General features: G+C 35.3%; 1 protein-coding gene across 1 annotated transcript; it reads right to left on the bottom strand.

Annotated features, from left to right (window-relative positions):
* Nucleotides 1-315: 315 nt before the first annotated feature.
* On the bottom strand, nt 316-8,799 carry LOC137009057 (uncharacterized). Its single transcript, XM_067370947.1, has 13 exons — nt 8,494-8,799; nt 8,123-8,230; nt 7,596-7,682; nt 7,359-7,451; nt 5,769-5,840; nt 5,530-5,643; nt 5,090-5,224; nt 3,336-3,419; nt 2,999-3,097; nt 2,826-2,909; nt 2,582-2,677; nt 810-908; nt 316-433 (listed from the first exon to the last, which is right to left on the bottom strand). Exons 1-13 carry the CDS (start codon nt 8,711-8,713, stop codon nt 360-362), a joined length of 1,365 nt encoding a protein of 454 aa, XP_067227048.1. The 5' UTR covers nt 8,714-8,799; the 3' UTR covers nt 316-359.
* Nucleotides 8,800-20,403: the final 11,604 nt, after the last annotated feature.

Raw genomic sequence — 20,403 nt, 5'->3', positions numbered from 1 at the left:
ACTAACCCTTTGATTTTACTCACTTAAACAGTCGTTTTGCATCTTAAGAAAATGTATCTTGATTTAATAAAGTTTAGATATTTGTAAAGGAAAACAAGACAAAAATACTAAGTGAGAAAATCATTTTTGCAGTATAAACACTGAAACTTAAACTTAAAGCTACTTGTCTGAAGAACCTAAAAATGCAGCTGCATCATCATAATTTCATCTATAATGCAGGTTAGTGACAAATCTCAAATAAATATAACGTTATATGAGATGTTCACCTGAGAGGAGTGATTCTGCTGTGATCTTCTGGCTGGATTCTGTGTTTGTGAAAAGATGTTAAATACATGAAGTAAATCTCATATCAATCAATATCAAATAAATATTAAATCTTTAAATATATACTGTATATTACTAACCTGAAAATGCTGCTGAACTTTTTTAATGACTGAAAAAAGGGGGAAATATATTTAGTGAATCACAGTGAACTTGATCATTCTCAACTAAAGCACCACTGCTATACACACATCAGACTGTCTAATGGCTGATTCATGGATTTAGAAAACAAAGAGCTATTATTTCACCTACACCTTCAAAAATGACCTGCAGCACCAGTGTCACCAAAAATAATGAGTGTTTTCAAACAGGTTTCTCAAACCGCTATTGGTTGTACAGAAAAAATAAAATAAACAGACCCAGTGCCTTTTTAAACACCTGATTTATAGCAAATAAAGAAACTCACAGAGAAACTAAAGATCAGCCTGTTAGATGATGTCAATGTTATTTAAACTAGTGGTTTATACATATTTATAGTTTATACTCACAAGGTTCGAAAATGATTAACAGCAGCACAAATGATGCAAAGATGCATTCAGAGGAAAAGACAACTTTTCTCAGATCCTTCATCGCACGCTCACCATTAACTGTGAAATTAAAACGTTACAGTAAATACAAAGTTTGATCACTCAATATACTTCAAGCATCAGAGAACTAACTGGTGTGATGTCATTTTGAACCAATTCACGCCAAAACGAAGTTCATTTTGTGTTTGTTTCAGGAGTTTGAAGCCAACTTTCTGGAAAAAACAGCTTCGAACTACCATAGGTCCATGGTGATGTTGTAATAAGTGGGCGTGGCCCCAAGGCTCCGCCTTCTTTTACATGGAAATCTTCTCTGGTTAATTTCTTCTATTTAGTCTGCTGCGGGTGTGCCTCATACATCCTGAAAGTGAGGCCGCGGACTCTTTGATCGCCCCCTGGTGGCTGGATGCAGCATAGGTCATAGATCCCACCCTCTCCATTTAAACAAACAGGAATGAATCAAATAAAATTTTCCGAAAGATGATTTTGGTCATTTAAGGTAGTTGTTATCATGCTGATATATATTCAATAGTTTTTTTTGTGATAAGTTTGATTTTAGCTAGCAATGTGATGCTATAGAAACAGGGCGTGTCGTCGTGATTCACAGTTGTGATTGACAGCTTCTCTGAGGACTGTCGGAGCTTCCAGGGGAGACTGAAGAGATATAACTATTAATTTTCAATTTCTGTGTTATTTCACATCGATAAAATTAGTTGTTCATCAGTAAACTGTACTAACTCGGTAACGTTAAATGTGGGCTTTAAGCTATTTAATAAATGTTACTAGTTAAGATAACACACCTAATGTTAGCCATGACAGGAAAAAGCAGGTAATGGTTATCTGGCAGTTACTAATTATTTTTATAGCTATAAAATAAAAATTAGCAGGACAAAATTAATTATAGCCTACTCTAATTACAGCAATCAATCTCCTGTAATGTTAGTTCAACTTTATTTAAAATGGCAGGACCGTTTCTGACATTTTAGAGTTGTTTCTATTGGCAGATTATATTAAGTTTATCTACTGAATTTGCTGTTTCAAAAATATTATTGCTCTAGAAACAGAATACTGACGATTCCTTCTGCGCATGCCCAGGCTCCAAACTGACGTTTTTGTGTAACATGTCAACGTCCATCGTCGTACGTTTTACATTCAGTTCATTACAATGGAAGGCGTCGCCTCGCCCATCATTTTTTACAGTCTATGATCTGTTGAGGTCGGACGTTCGTGAGTAAAAACATGAACAGACTGGAGAGCCACATTATAGTAAAAAAATGAAGTTGTAATTATAATTTTTTTAAGAGACACTGACACTGTTTTTCATGCTTAATACAGTAAAGCTGCTGCTTTAAAGCAGCGTGATCAGATGCTTTCTTATATGCTGTTTTCTCACCGTTGTTATTTTAGTTGTGTGTTTTTGGTTTTTTTTGTTATTGAAAGGAAAGCATGCAGCACATATTTAAATATTCATCTAAACGTTGCTCTCAGACACATGGACGGCATCAGGACATTTTCTAACAGTATATCACTGATCACGTATTTCTAACTTCTTTTTAACCCAAAGCAAAGAATTAAATAAAACCTTGCCGTGGGATCAAACATTTAAAAGATGTAGCCTTGAATAGCTGCATTGTTTATTTATACTTTTGTTATTGCAGACTGAACTTTTGATTCACATTACAGTTTTGCTTTCCTTTCAGTTTTCAGTACAACGTTAAATGTTTATAAAAACTCACCCATTTTCAAGAACAGCTCGGTCATCAATGCAATAGAGTTGACTAGAACAACAACAACTGATCCGATAAGGTGCACAATGTGTCTAAAAGGAAGATCTGTTAAAGAGATTAAAAAAATAAAAATATATATTATATTATATTATATATAACATAAAACTGGTATGAAATAAAAAGGTTGCAGCCATGTTTAATAAATGTAAATACAGAATATGCAGAAGTTATTAAAGACTAATTGATACTGTACCCAGGTCACCAAATGAGTGTTTCAGGACCACAATTCCCCAGAGAACTTGAAGAAATGCAGCTACACACACCCATCCTTCACAATCTACAATTGGAGAAAAGCAGAAAACCATTTACATTTCACAGTATCAACTTTAATTGGACATTTTTATGTAATTGTAGCCATTATTGTACCTTTTTCTTTTTTCAGTGCTATCAGGTATGAATAGACCATTATTGTGTTCACCACTATCATGAAACTTATCCACGCTACTCTCCTGACTGAGCGCAAACCTGCGAAATGCAAAAAATGTGAAAAAACTTCAGATAATTTTGGATCAAAATGTTCATTAAACAACTCATGAATTGGCAGATTTAGCTTTTCCTGAAGATCTGACATTCATTCAACAGTGAGTCATTTAAAACCATCAAAGGTAGTGCTATTCATGACAGTTTAAGATAAATGGGTTGTCATTAAATTATCTATGATCAGTTATTGATGCAGTTGAAACACAATTCATTTAATACTTACATTTCAGTTTTTCCACACATGCATCTTTCCAATTATATCTGGTCAAAGTTAGGAACAGTGGAAAAACTCCAACAACAAAAAGCGCTGCATATGGAGAAAAACAACAGGCTTTAGAAACAAACAGTCAACATGAAATTATTTACTAGTGAGTTGCTTATCCTTCAGAAAATTAAACGAAATTCAGCTGTTTTGCCTTTTATTCATTTTCCCTGATTTTGTGATTTTATGCAGATTTACAGATCAGTCGTTTAGTAGGCCAGTTTGATCTTAGGTGTTCATTATCACTGATAAACATATTTTCCTTAAATTAAGGAAAAACATTTATTTACTTACAGTGTTAAGATATAAAAACTAACAAATGTTAGAAAATGGAATTAGATTATGCATTTACTTTTAAATTTTAAAGTATGTAGACAAAAGTTAAATGTTTATATGACGGAGGCTTTTATCTGAACTAAATCAAGTTACCAAGATAGCAAGCAATTTTATCAAAAAGAAATCAATGTTAATGGCATTGAATCAATGTTACAATGTTATGTTGGTTCAACATCATGCTTTAACTCTCAGAAAATGAAACAATTTCAAGTGACAAAGCCACACAGCCTGAAATCAATTGAAGATAAAAGAAGACAAGACATCTCTGAAGATCTCAGCAGAGGATGATTAAACAACATTACCAGCTTCACTTATTATTAACCAGATTGACTTTATTTCTGTCGTTCATCTACAGAAGTTCTTATATGTTGGATTAGATGTTGATGTTTTATTGAAAATGATTGATCACTGTTATTGTGATCAGTGTTTCCTTTAGTTGGGCAGTTTGACTCTTGGAGTTTATGGTCTTTGTAACCATGTTTACCTAAATGCATAATTTGCTGCAAAGTTAGTTAGTTTTCAACATTATAAAGTAGAAGAATTTGCTAATCTATTGTCTGAACAAAAGTGGTTATTTGTTATTCACCAACAATTCTTTCTCACCACAGATCAGACATTCTGAATTTAGATTTTTAATACATTATGGGGAAAAAAGATCATGCTGAGAGTTTTATACTATTGTGGCTCCCAGCATGCATGTCATCATTGCTGAGATTCATATGCTGATTCTTGATGTCTGTGTGTGGAAAAACAAAGAAAAAAAATCCACAATGTATGTAAAAATCTAAATTCAGTCTGATCTGTTGCAAGAAATTTTTGTTGGTAAATATAATCTATTAATAACAAATAACCACTTTTGGTCAGGAATAAGATTAGTAAATTATTGTTCTTCATGGTGATGAAAACTAAATCACCTGATCATCATTGTTTCTGGCTTTATTTGCAACTAATTATGTGTTTTGGTAAACACTGTTACAAAGACCATAAACTCAACATAAAAATCCAAGAGTCAAACTGCCCAACTAAAACACTGATCACCATAATGATGACCAAACATAAAAGAAAAACATCTAAACCTCTGTTAATTTTCAACAAGAACTGAAGACGAATGACAGAAATAAAGTCAATCTGGTTAGTAATAAGTGAAGCTGGTAATGCTCTTTTTCTTGTGTAATCATTCTCTGCTGATTTATGGTCTTCTTTGTCTTCAAGGGTGGATTATAGTTTCTTCAAGTAGTTGATGCAAAACTCCTGAATCTTCTCTGAAATACGCTACAGTATTTTTTATATTAAATAATTCATTTATTTTACAGAATGCAGTTAGTCTAAAATTTTTTAATTCACATAAATGAATCCAAATGTTTATAAAAACGTCTCACCTCCACTGGCAGCTCCAAAAGCGTAGAAGAGGAAGATGAGTTGTAACGGAGGCAGAACATCATGGCCGATATCAGACACGAGGTCTAATACAGCACGCATGCGGCCATCTTTATTTCTAATCAGTTCAGCCAATACTGTGTCAAACAAATAGAAATTTAATTAACATCGTTTCACGAAAGTGCAATAAACAGTAGAACAAGAGGAAGTGAGAAATTCACTGGGCTGAACAATTTGAGTATAGAATAGCCCAGCAATGAATAAAATCCTGACATAAATTATTAACAAAAATGTGCTTATTCTGTTGTTGAAGTATTAATGATTTACATGCTTTTCTCTAGCTAATAGTCTCCAGCACTCAAAAAAAAAAAATCAAGTGGACAATGTAGGACATATAACGTTTAGATTTCTCTAATGAATGTTTGAATGAAGTGATACTTACAGAAAACGATGTTCGTGATGCATATCAGAATCATAATCGCAAAGAGGATTGTTATCAGGACTCTGTCAGATTGTTCATAACTCAGACTTTTTTTCCAGAAAGACTGAAAAAGAACTAGAACAAAGAAAGAGACGCTGTTGATGGAGCTTAACTTGAGCTGAAACCATTTCAAGTTTCTTTAATGAGAGTGTTAATATCACTTATGATAATATGTGTGGTCGATATTCAAATTTGCTTACCTGAATAAACAACATTTGTAAAGAGGGAATATTGTAGATGAACAATGCAGTGAATGGCTGTTTTACGATTGCCTGTAAACAAAAAAAGTCTTAACTACAAAACATATCATGATTCATGTATGTAACTAAACAAACAAGCAAACAAACACTTGAAACAGAGATAGAAACATTTATTTTCTGTTCTTTTGCCCATTTACTGAAAAAGATCTGCTCTGGAAATTCTGAAAATCATCAAATCAACTCATTTGAGCAACTCGCTGATAAACTAAAATGCAGATTTACACTAAATAAAAATAGCAGTATTTCTTTGAACGGAGAATAAATAGTTGTTAGATGCTATTTATACTTTAGTGGCAGATACAATTTGCACCTCGGTGTATTGTAGTATATTATAAAACAATATGCAATACCATATTATATACAACGTCGAAATTATGACAAAAAGTCATAGCTATGACTATTATCTCATAATTATAAAGTCATTTCGACTTTGTCATAACTTCAAATTAGTATGTCTTAACTTTTTAAGTCTTAATTTCAATTTAGAATGTAATAATTTTGACTTTTTAAGGTATAACTTTGTCTTAGTATGTCAATTTTGTGATATGATAACTTGTGATTGACCATGTCAATTTCAACGTTTTATCTCATAATTATGACTTTCTAATCTCATAATTTTGATATAGTATGACATTTTGGACATCTCATAATTGACTTTTAATATACTTTCGACATTTTCTCTCATGATTATGACTTTTTAATCTCATAAGTATGTCAACTTAGTATGTCAACTTCAACTCAGTCGATTTCGAATTAGTATTTCACAATTAAGATTTTAAAGATATTATTTAGATTTTTGTCTCATAATTATGACTTTTTAAGTCAATTTTGACTTTATTTCATTATTTTGACTGTCATGACTTCAAATAAGTGTCATAATTTTGATTTATGTTGTAGTTTCCTCTATCTCCTAAGTATGACTTTTTAAATCTTAATTTCACTTTAGTCAATTTTGATCTCGTAATTGTTTTTTCATGTCAATTCAGTGTTCAATCTCATAATTACGATTTTTAATCTCATAATTTTGATTTACTGTCAATTTTGACTGTTAATCTCATAATCTCGTGACTTTACATTTCATAATTTCAGTGTTTTATTATCTCATAATTATGACTTTTTAAATCTTATAATTTTGATTATCACTACTTCGAATTTTTAATTGGTATGTCAGTTTTGACTTTTAAAGACATCATTTTGACTTTTATCTCATAATTATGACTACTTATATCATAATTTTATTTTTTTATGTCATTATGATTCACCAGAGCATGTTGAGCATTTAACATATGGAAAAATAGGCTTCCATAAATACGCAATGTGAAAAAGGAAAAAAGTTTGGTAAAAGGCGGATTCTAACTTGTACTCCACGCCACTGATCCTGTTATCAGACGGGTTTCTTTTGTAATTTTGTCTGGATCAATCAGACGTTGGTGGGCGGAGTTTGTTTAAATAGCCTCTGCCAACAAGCCAGGCTATTTGCACTTGGTATAAACAGACACTCTGAACTCCAAATGATTTAAAATGACAAACCTGGGAAATGTTCTGAATGAGGAGACACCCATAACAACAGAAGGGGCCTCAGAATATAATGAGCGCAGCAAGCAACAGTCTCACTGAGAAAACCTAGGGAAAGAAGAAAAAAACAAACAGAGGATACACTAATTATTTATTCTCTTCTACAAAACTCTGAATGGACCCATTTTACAATTTAAAACAAAAAGTGACTAGGCAATGCCAGTTTCCTCATCATTTCAGTGGAATACTGACCTTCAATAACACCCCAGAACCAGAAGGCAAAAAACATAATGAGGTTCGGTACAAAGACTGAAGAGATCTGAAGGAGAAGGGCTGCATCTAGAGAGAAGTACTTCAGTCAGAAGTGCTTAATTATTTAAATAATTATTTAGCATATACTGTATTAGTGCAATAGGGGTAATGCGCAATCTAACTTCTGTTTTCTGTAAAACAGATTAGATCGCATCCGGTTTACATCTTTTGTATGGGCTTCATGAAAAATTAGCTGTTGTATTCAAGATAACTTAAAAGGAGCGAGCCAAGATGGGCATAACGGATGTCCCCTGCATATACAGATTGATATTTAAAAGACTTTTACATTTTTCTTCACACTGCCGTTTAGATATTTAATGGAACGCCTATAAAAATGTGCACTAGGTAGATTCAATGATTACCTTAACCATGTGACGTTCAACATATACCCTATTTAACAAATGCTATACTTTCACATAAAGCCATAAACCTACTAACAATTAAGAATAATTTTTGTGCAAACATACTTGTCTTTTGCAGTCTGTGCATTTTATACCATAGAGTTGTCAGCAGAAGTGCAGATGCAGATGCAATGACACAGAGAATGAACACAATACTGTGTAAAGCAGAGTAACCTGTGAAACAGAATTTAAAAAAAAAATTACTGTCGGGTCATACAGTTTTCACCTGAGATTTGGAGCCAAATTACAGATGTCGAAAGATGGCACTATTTTATTTCCGCAGATAGATATATAGGTCTGTTAGTAAAATCTGTTGACTTTGAGTAAAACGACAGTTTTTCAGACTGTACAAAGCCTATTATTTTTTGAGACAAGCTATTAAAATGCAACTAAATTTGATAAAGCTCATGTATCAGTGAAGGCTGTTTTTTGCTCACCCAGTTGCTCCACTTCTGCAGTTGCATTGGCTGAAAAATTTCCAGCATTCGCGTGACAGATGTAAACCCCCTGGTCCTCAGTTCTGACACTCTTCAGTCTGAGAGAGAAGTTTCCTTTAGGGATTTCATCGGTGAAGAACTCAACTCTGTCTCTGTATCGCTCATCAGCTGGTAGAGTTTTATTCTTCTCAAAAAACAGAATCATGATGTTTCCATCCATTTTCCTCCAGGAAACCTGTTGAATGTGTTCAGGTGGGATGTGAGAGTCCACAGAGCAGTTCAGCGTGACGTCTTCACCCACAGACACAGATAAAAAAAAATATATATATATATATTTAAGAGAGATATTAAAAGAAGGGCTTTGTCCAAGACAAAATAATGTGATTGTTACAACTGAAAAACTTGGAAGGCCATTTCAATTATTATTTATATATTATATATGAAATTAATGACAGTAACAGGATTGACATAATGGTAACAGGACTGACCAGAGTAACAGGAATGACGGGACACACATTCTTCAGCATACAATCTACATATTTTCTTACTTTTTAATTTACATTATATTGTTTTGCATTCACTTTTTCATGGCTGTTTTAGTGAAACATTCAATTTCTAAGAGATCAAGAGCTTTATTTATAAAATGTTGCACAGAAACCATCCTAAATTTGATCTTACGATCATTTCTCAGATGTCCATATGTGAGATTCTTAGAATGAACGTACACACAGAAAACGAGCCTATGTCTCTCTTTCAGATGTGAAATATATAGCCTAAATCACAAATAATCTTGAACTTGAGCACAGCTGAATGGTTTTAGTTCTTCATCTTCTAAATCGTATGAATAGCTTAGATTTCCCAAAAAAATTGCAGTAATCTGGCAAGGAAAAGTGTGTACTGTATGTCTGTTCAGACTCTTGATGTGGCGCTAAGCACTTTTCCACGTTTTTATAAATATGAGCGCTGGCGTGGATTTAACACTCTAAGACCAAATCTGTGCATATGCACACTTTACAAAATGTTTTAAGGCTACTGTAATTAGACCAATGCGTCCATACATTTTGTCTGTGTCAGTGTGTCCCCGCACAGAGCTTAAAATATTCACTGCCTGCCGTGCCCAGCCAAAAAAAAGGTTGTTGTTGGATTTTAATAGGTAAACACTTAAGAACCTATGAATGGATCATTATTATAGTAATTATTATGTGTCTAGCATGTTATATGTTTGGCAATGGTTCTTTTAATCCTAAGAGATGTAGTGTGTAGCTTTTAATAATAATAATAATAATAATATTATGTTTTATTTATTTAGCGCCTTTCAGGAACCCAAGGACGCTTTACAGAAAGTTGCAATATAATATGAATACATATAAGTATACAGTCAGTATCAATCATCCAGATGGAACAGACAAAGAAGGTTAATCAACATTAGACTTACAAAAAACAAGCACAGTGCTGGAAAGTTGAGGCAGACAATCAAATAACATAACATAAAGTGAATAAGTGTGTTTTGAGGGCAGTTTTAAAGGTCTGAAGAGAGGAGATATCTCGAAGGTTTTGTGGTACATTGTTCCAGAGCTTAGGAGCTGATATGCTGAAAGCCCTACCACCCACACTGGATAGACGGAACTTGGGTACTGCAAGCAAGTTTTCAGTGCTCGATCTCAGAGTACGGGCAGGGACATAGGGGATAATCATTTTGCAAAGGTAGGAAGGTGCTAAACCATGACGAGCCTTAAAAACTAGAAGAAAAATCTTAAACTTGATGAGGTAATTAACAGGGAGCCAGTGTAGTTGCTGTAAGACAGGGGTGATGTGAGCTGATTTTTTGGTAAAAGTGAGGACCCTGGCAGCTGAATTCTGAATGAACTGTAAGCGATTTATGACTTTTTTGGGTAGACCATAAAGCAAAGAGTTACAATAATCAAGACGTGAAGCGTGTATAAAAGCGTATAAAAGCGTGAACAACAGTTTCTGCATCTTTGAGATTTAGTGAGGGTCTTAAACGGACAATGTTGCGAAGATGGAAGAAACAGGACTTGACAAGCTGATTGATGTGGGGTTCAAAGCTTAGCCTAGAATTGAACAACACACCGAGGTTTCGAATAGTGGGAGAGGGTTGAACCAGGACACCGTCAATATTAACAGAAAAATCGTGTTGGGTGAGATCAAGGGATTTAGGAGCTACTAGCAGAATTTCAGTTTTTTCCATATTCAACATTAAGTAGCTTTGAGCCATCCATATTTTGAGATCGTGTAAGCAAGATGTTAAGGAAGGGGGAGGAAAAACAGAGTTAGGTTGTACAGTGAAATAAATTTGTGTGTCGTCAGCATAACTGTGAAAATTAAAGCCATGGCGCCGGATGATCTGACCTAGGGGAAGTGTGTAGATTAAGAATAAAAGTGGACCAAGGACAGATCCTTGAGGCATTCCACGGGAGAAGGTGACAGAATGAGAGTTGAATTTGTCAATGCTAATGAACTGTTGCCTGTCTGTGAGATATGATTTTAGCCATTGTAGAGCCGTTTCTGAAATGCCGATTGCAGAGTGACAGACAGTATCAAAAGCGGAAGTCAGGTCCAAAAGGACCAGAATGCTGAGGACACCAGAATCAGAGGCGAGGAGGAGATCATTTACTACTTTGAGAAGAGCAGTCTCTGTACTGTGGAGGGGGCGAAAACCAGACTGAAAGGGTTCCTGCAGATTATTTTTGTCCAAGTGGGTCTGCAGTTGTGTAGCAACCACTTTTTCTAAGACTTTAGACAGAAAAGGAAGATTGGAAATTGGTCTGAAGTTACTCAGTACTGTGTCATCAAGGCCAGGTTTTTTAAGTATAGGGGTGATCATGGCTATTTTCAGTCCAGGTGGTACATAACCGGTCATCAGGGAACTATTTATCATGTGGGTGATAGGTATAATGAGGGAAGGGAGAAGGTTTTTGAGTAGATGTGTTGGTAAAGGATCTAACTGGCAGGTAGAGGAGTTAGAGCACATAATCAGCTGTTCAACCACAGATGTATTGGTGAGAGTAAAGTTCAAGATTGGGTAGGGTATCTGGAAAGTAGAAGTTTCTGAGGGAGTTGAAAAAGAGAAAGATTGATAGATATTGTCAATTTTGTGTGTAAAGAATGTCAGAAAATTTTCACAAAGGTCAGAAGAACCATTAAGCAGTGGAGAAGGTGGTTTAACAAGTTTGCTGATCTCAGAAAAAAGGGTCCTGGGTTTACACTTTGCTCTGTTTATAATATTAGATAAGTAAGTAGCACGTGCAGTGTTAAGGGCTATTTTATATTGTGATATAAATTCAGCGTAGAGGGTAGCATGAGCAGGAAGACAGGTCTTCTTATAAACAAAGGTTTCCTAAACAAAGGTGTTGAAGGATGTGTCATGGCCATATTCCAGGATGACAATGCCAATATTCAACAGGGTTAAAGCTGTGAATGAATGGTTCACAGAGCACAAAAAATCATTTTTACACATGAATGGACACTTCTGAGTCCTGACTTTAACCTCAGTGTAAGTCTTTGGGATGTGCTGGAGGAGACTTTACAGAGTGCTCACCTCTTGCATTGTAAATACAAGTACTTAACCAAAAATGTATGAACCTCCTGATGGAAATGACATCAGAACATTTATTTCCATCAAGAGGTTAGTCTTACATTGAGGTTAAAGTCAGGACTCAGAAGTGCTTATTCATGTGTGAAAATGATTCTTTGTGATCTCTGAACCATTCTTTAACCCTGATGAATATTGGGATTGTCATCCTGGAATATGGCCATGATACATATTCCAACATGGTTGTTTAAAAAGCTGCACACTCTGTTAGGATTCAAATATATTATATATTAAGTTTATATAATACATTTAAATAGCTCATACTTGAATTATGAGATTCCTGTACCAACAGTAGTAATACTACCAATACTACAAATACTAACTAACAATGTAACTGATGCTCATATGCCACCCACACTGAATGATATAGACATCAATAATACACCTGGGATGACCTTTTAAAATGTTTGCATTTGACACAGATAAATGTTAAATACAGAGAGGATAAGGTGATTGTCATCCATGTTACCCAAATGTCATGACCTGTTACCCTAAAAAGTAACAGGGTTGACAGTAACAGGTTTGACAATTTCAAGCTAATTTGCTATTTGCTAGCTAACAGACCAGATCACAAAAGCACATTTTGTACACTTTAAATGGATATTACTTGTAGATAATAATTATGTTACATTAAATAAATAATTGTTTAAATGTATACTTCAAAAATGGTAACAGGTTTGACACTGCATGACATCCCCCCTCAGTCAAACCTCATAAATCATCAAAAATAGAAAATTAAAGAAGAGAGAGAGAAACTGATTTTTATTTGAACTGTAGGCAGAGAGTTTAGAGATGATGTAACTTCCTGGAAGTGATGTCACTGGAATATACCATTATTTGGGTTCTTTATTGAGGGTAACAGGGCTGACATGAAATAGGGGACACCGATAAAATGATTTATATTTTATAAAAAATAATGTATACTTATGCTAAAACATTGCTTGACAATAAGACTATACTTAGAACAATATGCAAAAGTGATTTTTGTATAATTTTGCATTCAATTTGCAAATTAAAAGTCCTGCTGAAAAAAAACAATCATAGCACGGGACAGGCCAAAAACCTTACCCTTATGAAAATAATTGCAATTTTAATTATTTAAAATAATATTTAATTGATTTTACTTTGGTGTAATATTGATACAATGCACAGTATTGATATGTTTTTAAATCACAAATTTAATTGCTGTTATAGTACTTCAATGTCTGGTTATATCTTAGGGACACAAAAGGCACTGATTTTGTGGAATGACCCTCCTGTTGTTTCTTTTTTCTTCGGTGTTTGTTAACATCAATTGTTTCAGGAACATCATACTAACCTTTTGGAAACCTTCTTGGAACAAAAATTTGTTAGCTGGGTATAAACATTTTCTAGCAAGAAGGAAGGTAACAACAGTTCATAGAACTCAACCACATTAGAATAAAATAGAATAACAGAATATATTAACTAATATATTAATATATTAACCTGAATGCTTATTGGTCAGTGCAGTAATCCAGTCATGTGATTATTTTCACTGCATTATGTTAGGGATTATATATTCTAACAGAAGGATGGCACTTTATGAATTAGCCTATAAACAACCTTTTTATTGAGAATGTGTGTTCTTAATATGTTTTCTTATAATGTAATGGTTTTATGAAAGCAAGACGGTAGTGCTGTTGTACATTACAATGTTTGATACAATTTTTGTCATTAAAGAGTCATTATATACTAGGCTGGTAGTTGTGTATTTAAAATGAAATATGTAACCTGAATTTGATTTGATTAGTAAATAATTTCAATCATAAGAATCATATGACAGACCCATACAGTTGTATTGTATTGTATTGTCATTCAGTCTTACAATCCCCTGAAAACTGGATCATGATATTCATAAATACGAGACAACATATTTTGCTGATATTACATTTGTAAGGCCCGCCTAATGGGTCCAATGACGGTTTCCCACAGGACAGGGAAGGTTTAAGCGTGTATGTCTTTTCAGCGTCTCTATGAAGTTCACTTAATTTCACTCGTTTAATCTGACTCCAATTTCAAACGATTCTTACACTTAGGTTGTGTTTCCAATTAGAAATTCATCATTAGTTATGCATTAGTTTAGATATTTGATGATTCTGGATATTCCATATGTCAATTGTTCAGTCATTAGGGACCCGATGCCACACAGAGATACTCGCCCCGGGATTTCGCGGTAAACTCACGGACATAAACTCGCCAGTCTGATCTTCGTCAGAGGGTGTAATAAGTTGGCTAATACCTTTAGTCGGTTGCCTACTGCTCACTCGAACAAAAGTGTATTTTAATTTAGCCACTTCCATACAACTTGCTAAATCAGTGGTAAACAGAAATCAAAAGGTCTTCAGATGAAGTGCCTACTGCTCCTTCATTCATGCGCCTTCAGTTTGTTTTACCCTGGACACAGATTTACGGTAGCATTAGCCTCCCATAATTTACTGGTAATAATGATATCAGGAGAATCCAGAGTAAATCAAATATAACATTTTATTTGTCAGGTAACAGTGTATCGTGTCAATTACACACATAACCAATTTAAGCCAATTCAGAAATGATAAATGCATAACATCGATTACTCAAAGAAATGCATATATACACAGTGATGGGTGAATGTCCTCAGACATTCACCCATCTCTGGGGGGCCTCTCCTACAGATGATCCCGCATGACTGCTTTGCTCTTTACCTTTTATACCAGACCAGAACAAAAGGGTTGTAAATATTTACTACACCAACACCTGTTTTGGGGGAGAGAGGAGTGGGTTTTCAACAAAAGGCACCACCCAAAAGAGGACAGAATTTTCCTTAGTTTTCAATCTTCTTCATGATACTAGTGACTGCTGTGAAATTGAGACCAGTTTACCAATCGCACTGAGACAAATTAAATGATATCAAACATGAAAAGGGAAAATAGATAAACAAGTTACATTATATGTTTTGAATAACTTTCAGTGACTTGAGGCAGGGGGAAGGAGAGTTTGTGTGTGTGGTGGGGGGAGGCGCTGTCCTTTTGGGGTTAGGGCGAGGCGTTGTCCATTGCTACTTCTTTGAGATCTTCTTTCCAGATTAAAGTTTTATTACTTTATTGCAGGACGCTTGATCTCAGTTTTTGTTTAGCAGGAAAATCAAGCCTTACAGATGGCCCCTGGCCCCTTGGGGCAAATTCAATGAGTCCCTGAGGGGCCACTTTTGAACACTTTTGAACATTTCCTGCTTCCAGAGTGTCCATAGGCTGTCACCTAGCAGCGTCAGCTGATGGGTGAATGAGTCAAGTCGTTACCTGAAATAAGCAACATTAAGGCAGGTTGAACATTAAGATGAAAGTACTGCAGGATGCATCTCTGTGGCTCACAGTCCCTTTAGGTGTGTACTGTGCTGACTGGATGCTGCAGCAGCTGGACATGTCTGTGATCCTCTTGGTCAGGTTTGCTTCCACCTGCACTTGGCTGTGGTGGTATTCTGACTGTAGAATGACTGGTTGTACCAAGTCTGTTGTGTTGGTCAGCACGAGCAGAACGTGTCAGGAAAGTCTCATTGCACTTTTCGGAAACACCTGTGTCCGCCCCAGGTTTAATTGATCCTGTGAGAAATCCTCGGTTACCTTCAAGTAGAAGGTCTAGTTTGCCGGGCAGGTCAAATCTCCATGGGTGAAGGATTCATTTATCTGATGATGCTCCATTGCGTGCAGGACACCTGAACAACCTCTGAGTGACCATTCAATACTTGAACAATGATGATACGTGTTATCATAAGATGAGGAAAAGGGTTGTTGGAAAAACATAATAACACAAAATAACACATGATGAACATGTCAGAAGTGCGAGTGGTAAAGAAGGTCTCCCTTTCAGAGTACTATCTTTAGTGAGCAGGTCTCATTTAATCACCAGATTCTTCACTATAGTGGAATTTAGACTTGGTCTGGATGCATTAAAGGCAATTAGCAAAGAGTCTAAATAACCAGTATATTACCAGTGGTATAAATAATTAAATATATCACATACTTAAACATAGAAATACACAATTTCATAATTACAATTATAAAACTGTCTATAATAGTTGTTTTAACTGCACATCCTTAATGCAGAACTTAGGCTTCAATCAAGTCAATTAGAGAATGGAATTTACAGAAACAGAGATTTAAAATCTCTTGTTTAGCTTTTACAACCATCATCTGTGCATTTGATGTACAGGCTAGGTCACACTCAAGAATAGAGGTCTGGGAATTGAGTAACTGATTTACAGAAATGCCTGCATTTCAGTTCTAACTGTTTAGTTCAATTTGTCATTAGCCATATGTTGGAAACTAGGGGGCCCTCCTAGTTTGCAACAATGCCAAAACGTTTTGTCCAAAGAGACCAGTTACATCACTGAATAGGTCTCATTTAAATTTGGAATTTGGAATTTGAATGATCAGAAATTCTATTAATTGATGTGTGACTAAAGCCATGCACATGTCCTGCATATTACAGTGTTTCCATTATACCTCAAACTTGACACAATTAAAAAGAAAAGAAATTATGGCAATAATTTCCCTTGTCCTATATGTATGAAGGTAAATTATGTATGTTAGATTTGCATTATGTGAATTTTTTTTTCTGGATAGTCTTATGATCTATTCCAGGTAGAGATGTTGTGAGTTTGTATAGTGTGTGTTCTGTATGTTTGTGTAGAAGATGGGTGGTGTCTATATTACCATAATTGTGTTGCATAATTTAGTTCCAGTTTTACACTGGGAGGCCATGTATCTATTAGTGTCATGAGATGGCCTCTTGAAGTTTCACCCCCATCTCCTGCGTGTGAAGTTGTATGTCATGGCTCAGTACAGGTGGGACCAGAACCTTGTGGAATCTGGCCCTTAACATGGCAGCTGTTAATCCTGAAAAGGAAACAGACACACAGGAAAACAGTTTATCTTGAACCTTCAAACAAATTATGTTAAGATAGATGGTGCTATCTTAATTGTTCTTAAATGGTCTTATCCAGACAGTTGTTGCAAATGGCTTTAATCTGTTAAGATTGTATGCCATTAGAAGAAAATGTGTTTTAGATTACAGAGACATAGATCATTATTATGATTTTGTTTCTGCAAAGAAAAGGCCAGATAAACTGAATGTTAGTGGTCAGATCTGACTGCTGGTGTTAAGCGTGTCAGAGAATCTTACACCTTGAGTTGCTATTGCAGCCGTGCTTACACACACTGTTGTGTTGTGAGTTTTATCACACCCGGGTTTCCTGGGGGAATCTCACACTTATCAGATCTGTGATTAGGACACCAGATCACCTTTTGTGGTGCTGTGCTGTTTGTTTAGCAATTGGCTTTTATGGTGTCATTCAAATACTTGACCATTTGGACCTCTGTGGTCTGTAAAAACAGAAGAGTCTCTGCCTGATATTAACATTTCACACAACTTTAATTACATGTCCAGTAAAATAACTTCCCTGATCAGATCCCATATGATCCAGTGCCCTCAGAGAGGAGTTTGCTAACACTTGTCCACTTTGTTTGTGGTTTTGTTGCAAAGGAAAATCAAAATTTATACTTCCTCTTGTCACTGGGTTACAGATCAATAGAATTGAATTTTTTTAATTCATGTTTTGATCTTGAATGGATTTAGCCTATTCAAGATATGACAATCGGGTTGATTGTTTTAGTTGTTAAATACTGGTCATTGTAATTTTTCTCATTAAAGATTCTTGCACAGATAGAAGATAAAGAAGTTCTTCCCCATTAATTTTATTCCTTCCTTCCATTTTTCTTAACAACTTACTTAATGCAATTGTGAAGCACATTGTAGCCTTATGGCAATTCTATGCTCCTGTGCATGGTTTAACTGCAGCTATATGGAAGATAGCTGAGTGTTCCATTTAGGAGACAAACAAATTTAACACAGACACACATGTTGTACAATTTCAGTACTAGTTATTCCAACTTACACAAGACACATGGTCTAGAATGCATAGCATCTAACCTCAAACCTAAGTGTGTCAACGCATCACTTACAGTAAGGCAGTCATGTGTTTTAAAGAATAAACTCAACTAGTCTAGGTGCACATGTAGTAGCACAAACAACTAGAATGTGTGTTCTGTGAGAACAATGTGTCTAACACAATTACAAATTTGAATCCTTCCATTGATTCCTCATAATTCTCTCAGCACTGATAGTGCTTCCAACTTCTGTCTACATTCTGGTTCCATCTTACTACATGCTAATTCCTTCTGCTCCTCTCCAAAATCCTTTCTTCTTCCAAACCATTGCTTGAATCATCATGAGATTAAAGGCCATCCCTGGCCATCATAATATAATATATCATGATGTGATCATAATATAAATTATATTATATTAAAATAGTATAAATTAAAAATAATTTTATTTGCTGGTATCAAGAGGGTCTTGGCTGAGTAATTTGTGAAGAGTGACTTGTCACCTCACTGATCTTTTAGAAGGCATCTGGCCCTGCAGCTACAGCTGTGATGGCATTACATTGTGTTCACAGCAACAGGCTAAACTGGAAACGGTTATAGACTTTGATGCTGTGAATATTGGGTCAAATCATTTGCTCCATTTTAAGATTTTTGTGACAACAATATAGAATTGGACACAATTTTCTTATTTTTGGGCTAAGATGTTATCAATTACACTCCTCTGTGAATCTATTTGGATATGAAAAGAAAGGTTGGACAAACACAGGTTTGATTGAGAGCACAAAGATTAATTGTTGGTCTGTTTGTTTTTTCAGTTTCTTTTTGAGACACTGAACAACATACAAGAGTGCAGTAATTTTAAGGTCTGATAAGACCAAGGTAAAATATATGTTTTATAAGACTGAGCCTTAACCAGTGCTGTTTACACCATTTGTGACATCAGTTGTAAACTTTCTTAGCACCTCTTGAAATTTCTTTTATGAAACAAAGACAAGCTGGGCATGTCCTCTGATTGGGTGAAACCCTCAAGCTTGGTTACAAATCTCTCAGTGACATCATAATTATCATTATACACATCAATTTTAACATTTAGTGTATTTTCCCAGTTGCAGTCTCTAGGACTTCTGCATGGCAGCAGTTCTCCAGGACTGAGACAGAATTATGTCCAAATCTTATATTTTGAAAACTTTTTAGTTTTACAACATTGTTTTGTCCAGCTTTACATTCCACACACAAAGGATTTCAGTGAGATTTTCTCCCTTGTTATCTTTTGGCTTATCCAATCACAAGATTTTTTTCACAACATGACCATTTGCTTATTTGCAACGTTGTTGCAGCAAGGCAAATAAACATGTAGCTGGGCATTCTTTACTTCAGAATTTAGGTTTCAATTTACAGCCCTCTGTTGAATACCAGAATAAAATTTGGATGATGTTATTCCAATTTAAGGTTAATCTCTTGTTGCGTAGGCAAACAAGGAGATCTTTAAAGTTAAAGCAAGGGATATCATTTCTCATCTACGCTGCTGCTATCATGTCCCTGATAACGTGGTTGTCTAATTCTCCAGCCCCACCGGATTTCGGTCTCCGGTCTTAAATCTATGGGTATGCCGACCCATTCTACAAATGTGTCAATAACATGCAGCTATCTTTCCCTCAACACTTCTAAAAGGCAAATAAGAATGGACTTACCACAGCTGAAGAAAGAGAAGATGATCAAGCCTCTTACTTGTTGCAAATCCCAATTTTCCACTGAAAAGACACTCGCCAACAAGATATGGGAGATCACGGAGGGAACGTCACCACTTTGTAAGGCCCGCCTAATGGGTCCAATGACGGTTTCCCACAGGACAGGGAAGGTTTAAGCGTGTATGTCTTTTCAGCGTCTCTATGAAGTTCACTTAATTTCACTCGTTTAATCTGACTCCAATTTCAAACGATTCTTACACTTAGGTTGTGTTTCCAATTAGAAATTCATCATTAGTTATGCATTAGTTTAGATATTTGATGATTCTGGATATTCCATATGTCAATTGTTCAGTCATTAGGGACCCGATGCCACACAGAGATACTCGCCCCGGGATTTCGCGGTAAACTCACGGACATAAACTCGCCAGTCTGATCTTCGTCAGAGGGTGTAATAAGTTGGCTAATACCTTTAGTCGGTTGCCTACTGCTCACTCGAACAAAAGTGTATTTTAATTTAGCCACTTCCATACAACTTGCTAAATCAGTGGTAAACAGAAATCAAAAGGTCTTCAGATGAAGTGCCTACTGCTCCTTCATTCATGCGCCTTCAGTTTGTTTTACCCTGGACACAGATTTACGGTAGCATTAGCCTCCCATAATTTACTGGTAA

Source organism: Chanodichthys erythropterus, chromosome 3 (assembly GCF_024489055.1).
Source record: "Chanodichthys erythropterus isolate Z2021 chromosome 3, ASM2448905v1, whole genome shotgun sequence".
NCBI lineage: Eukaryota > Metazoa > Chordata > Actinopteri > Cypriniformes > Xenocyprididae > Chanodichthys > Chanodichthys erythropterus.
This window is presented reverse-complemented; position numbering and strand designations above follow the sequence as displayed.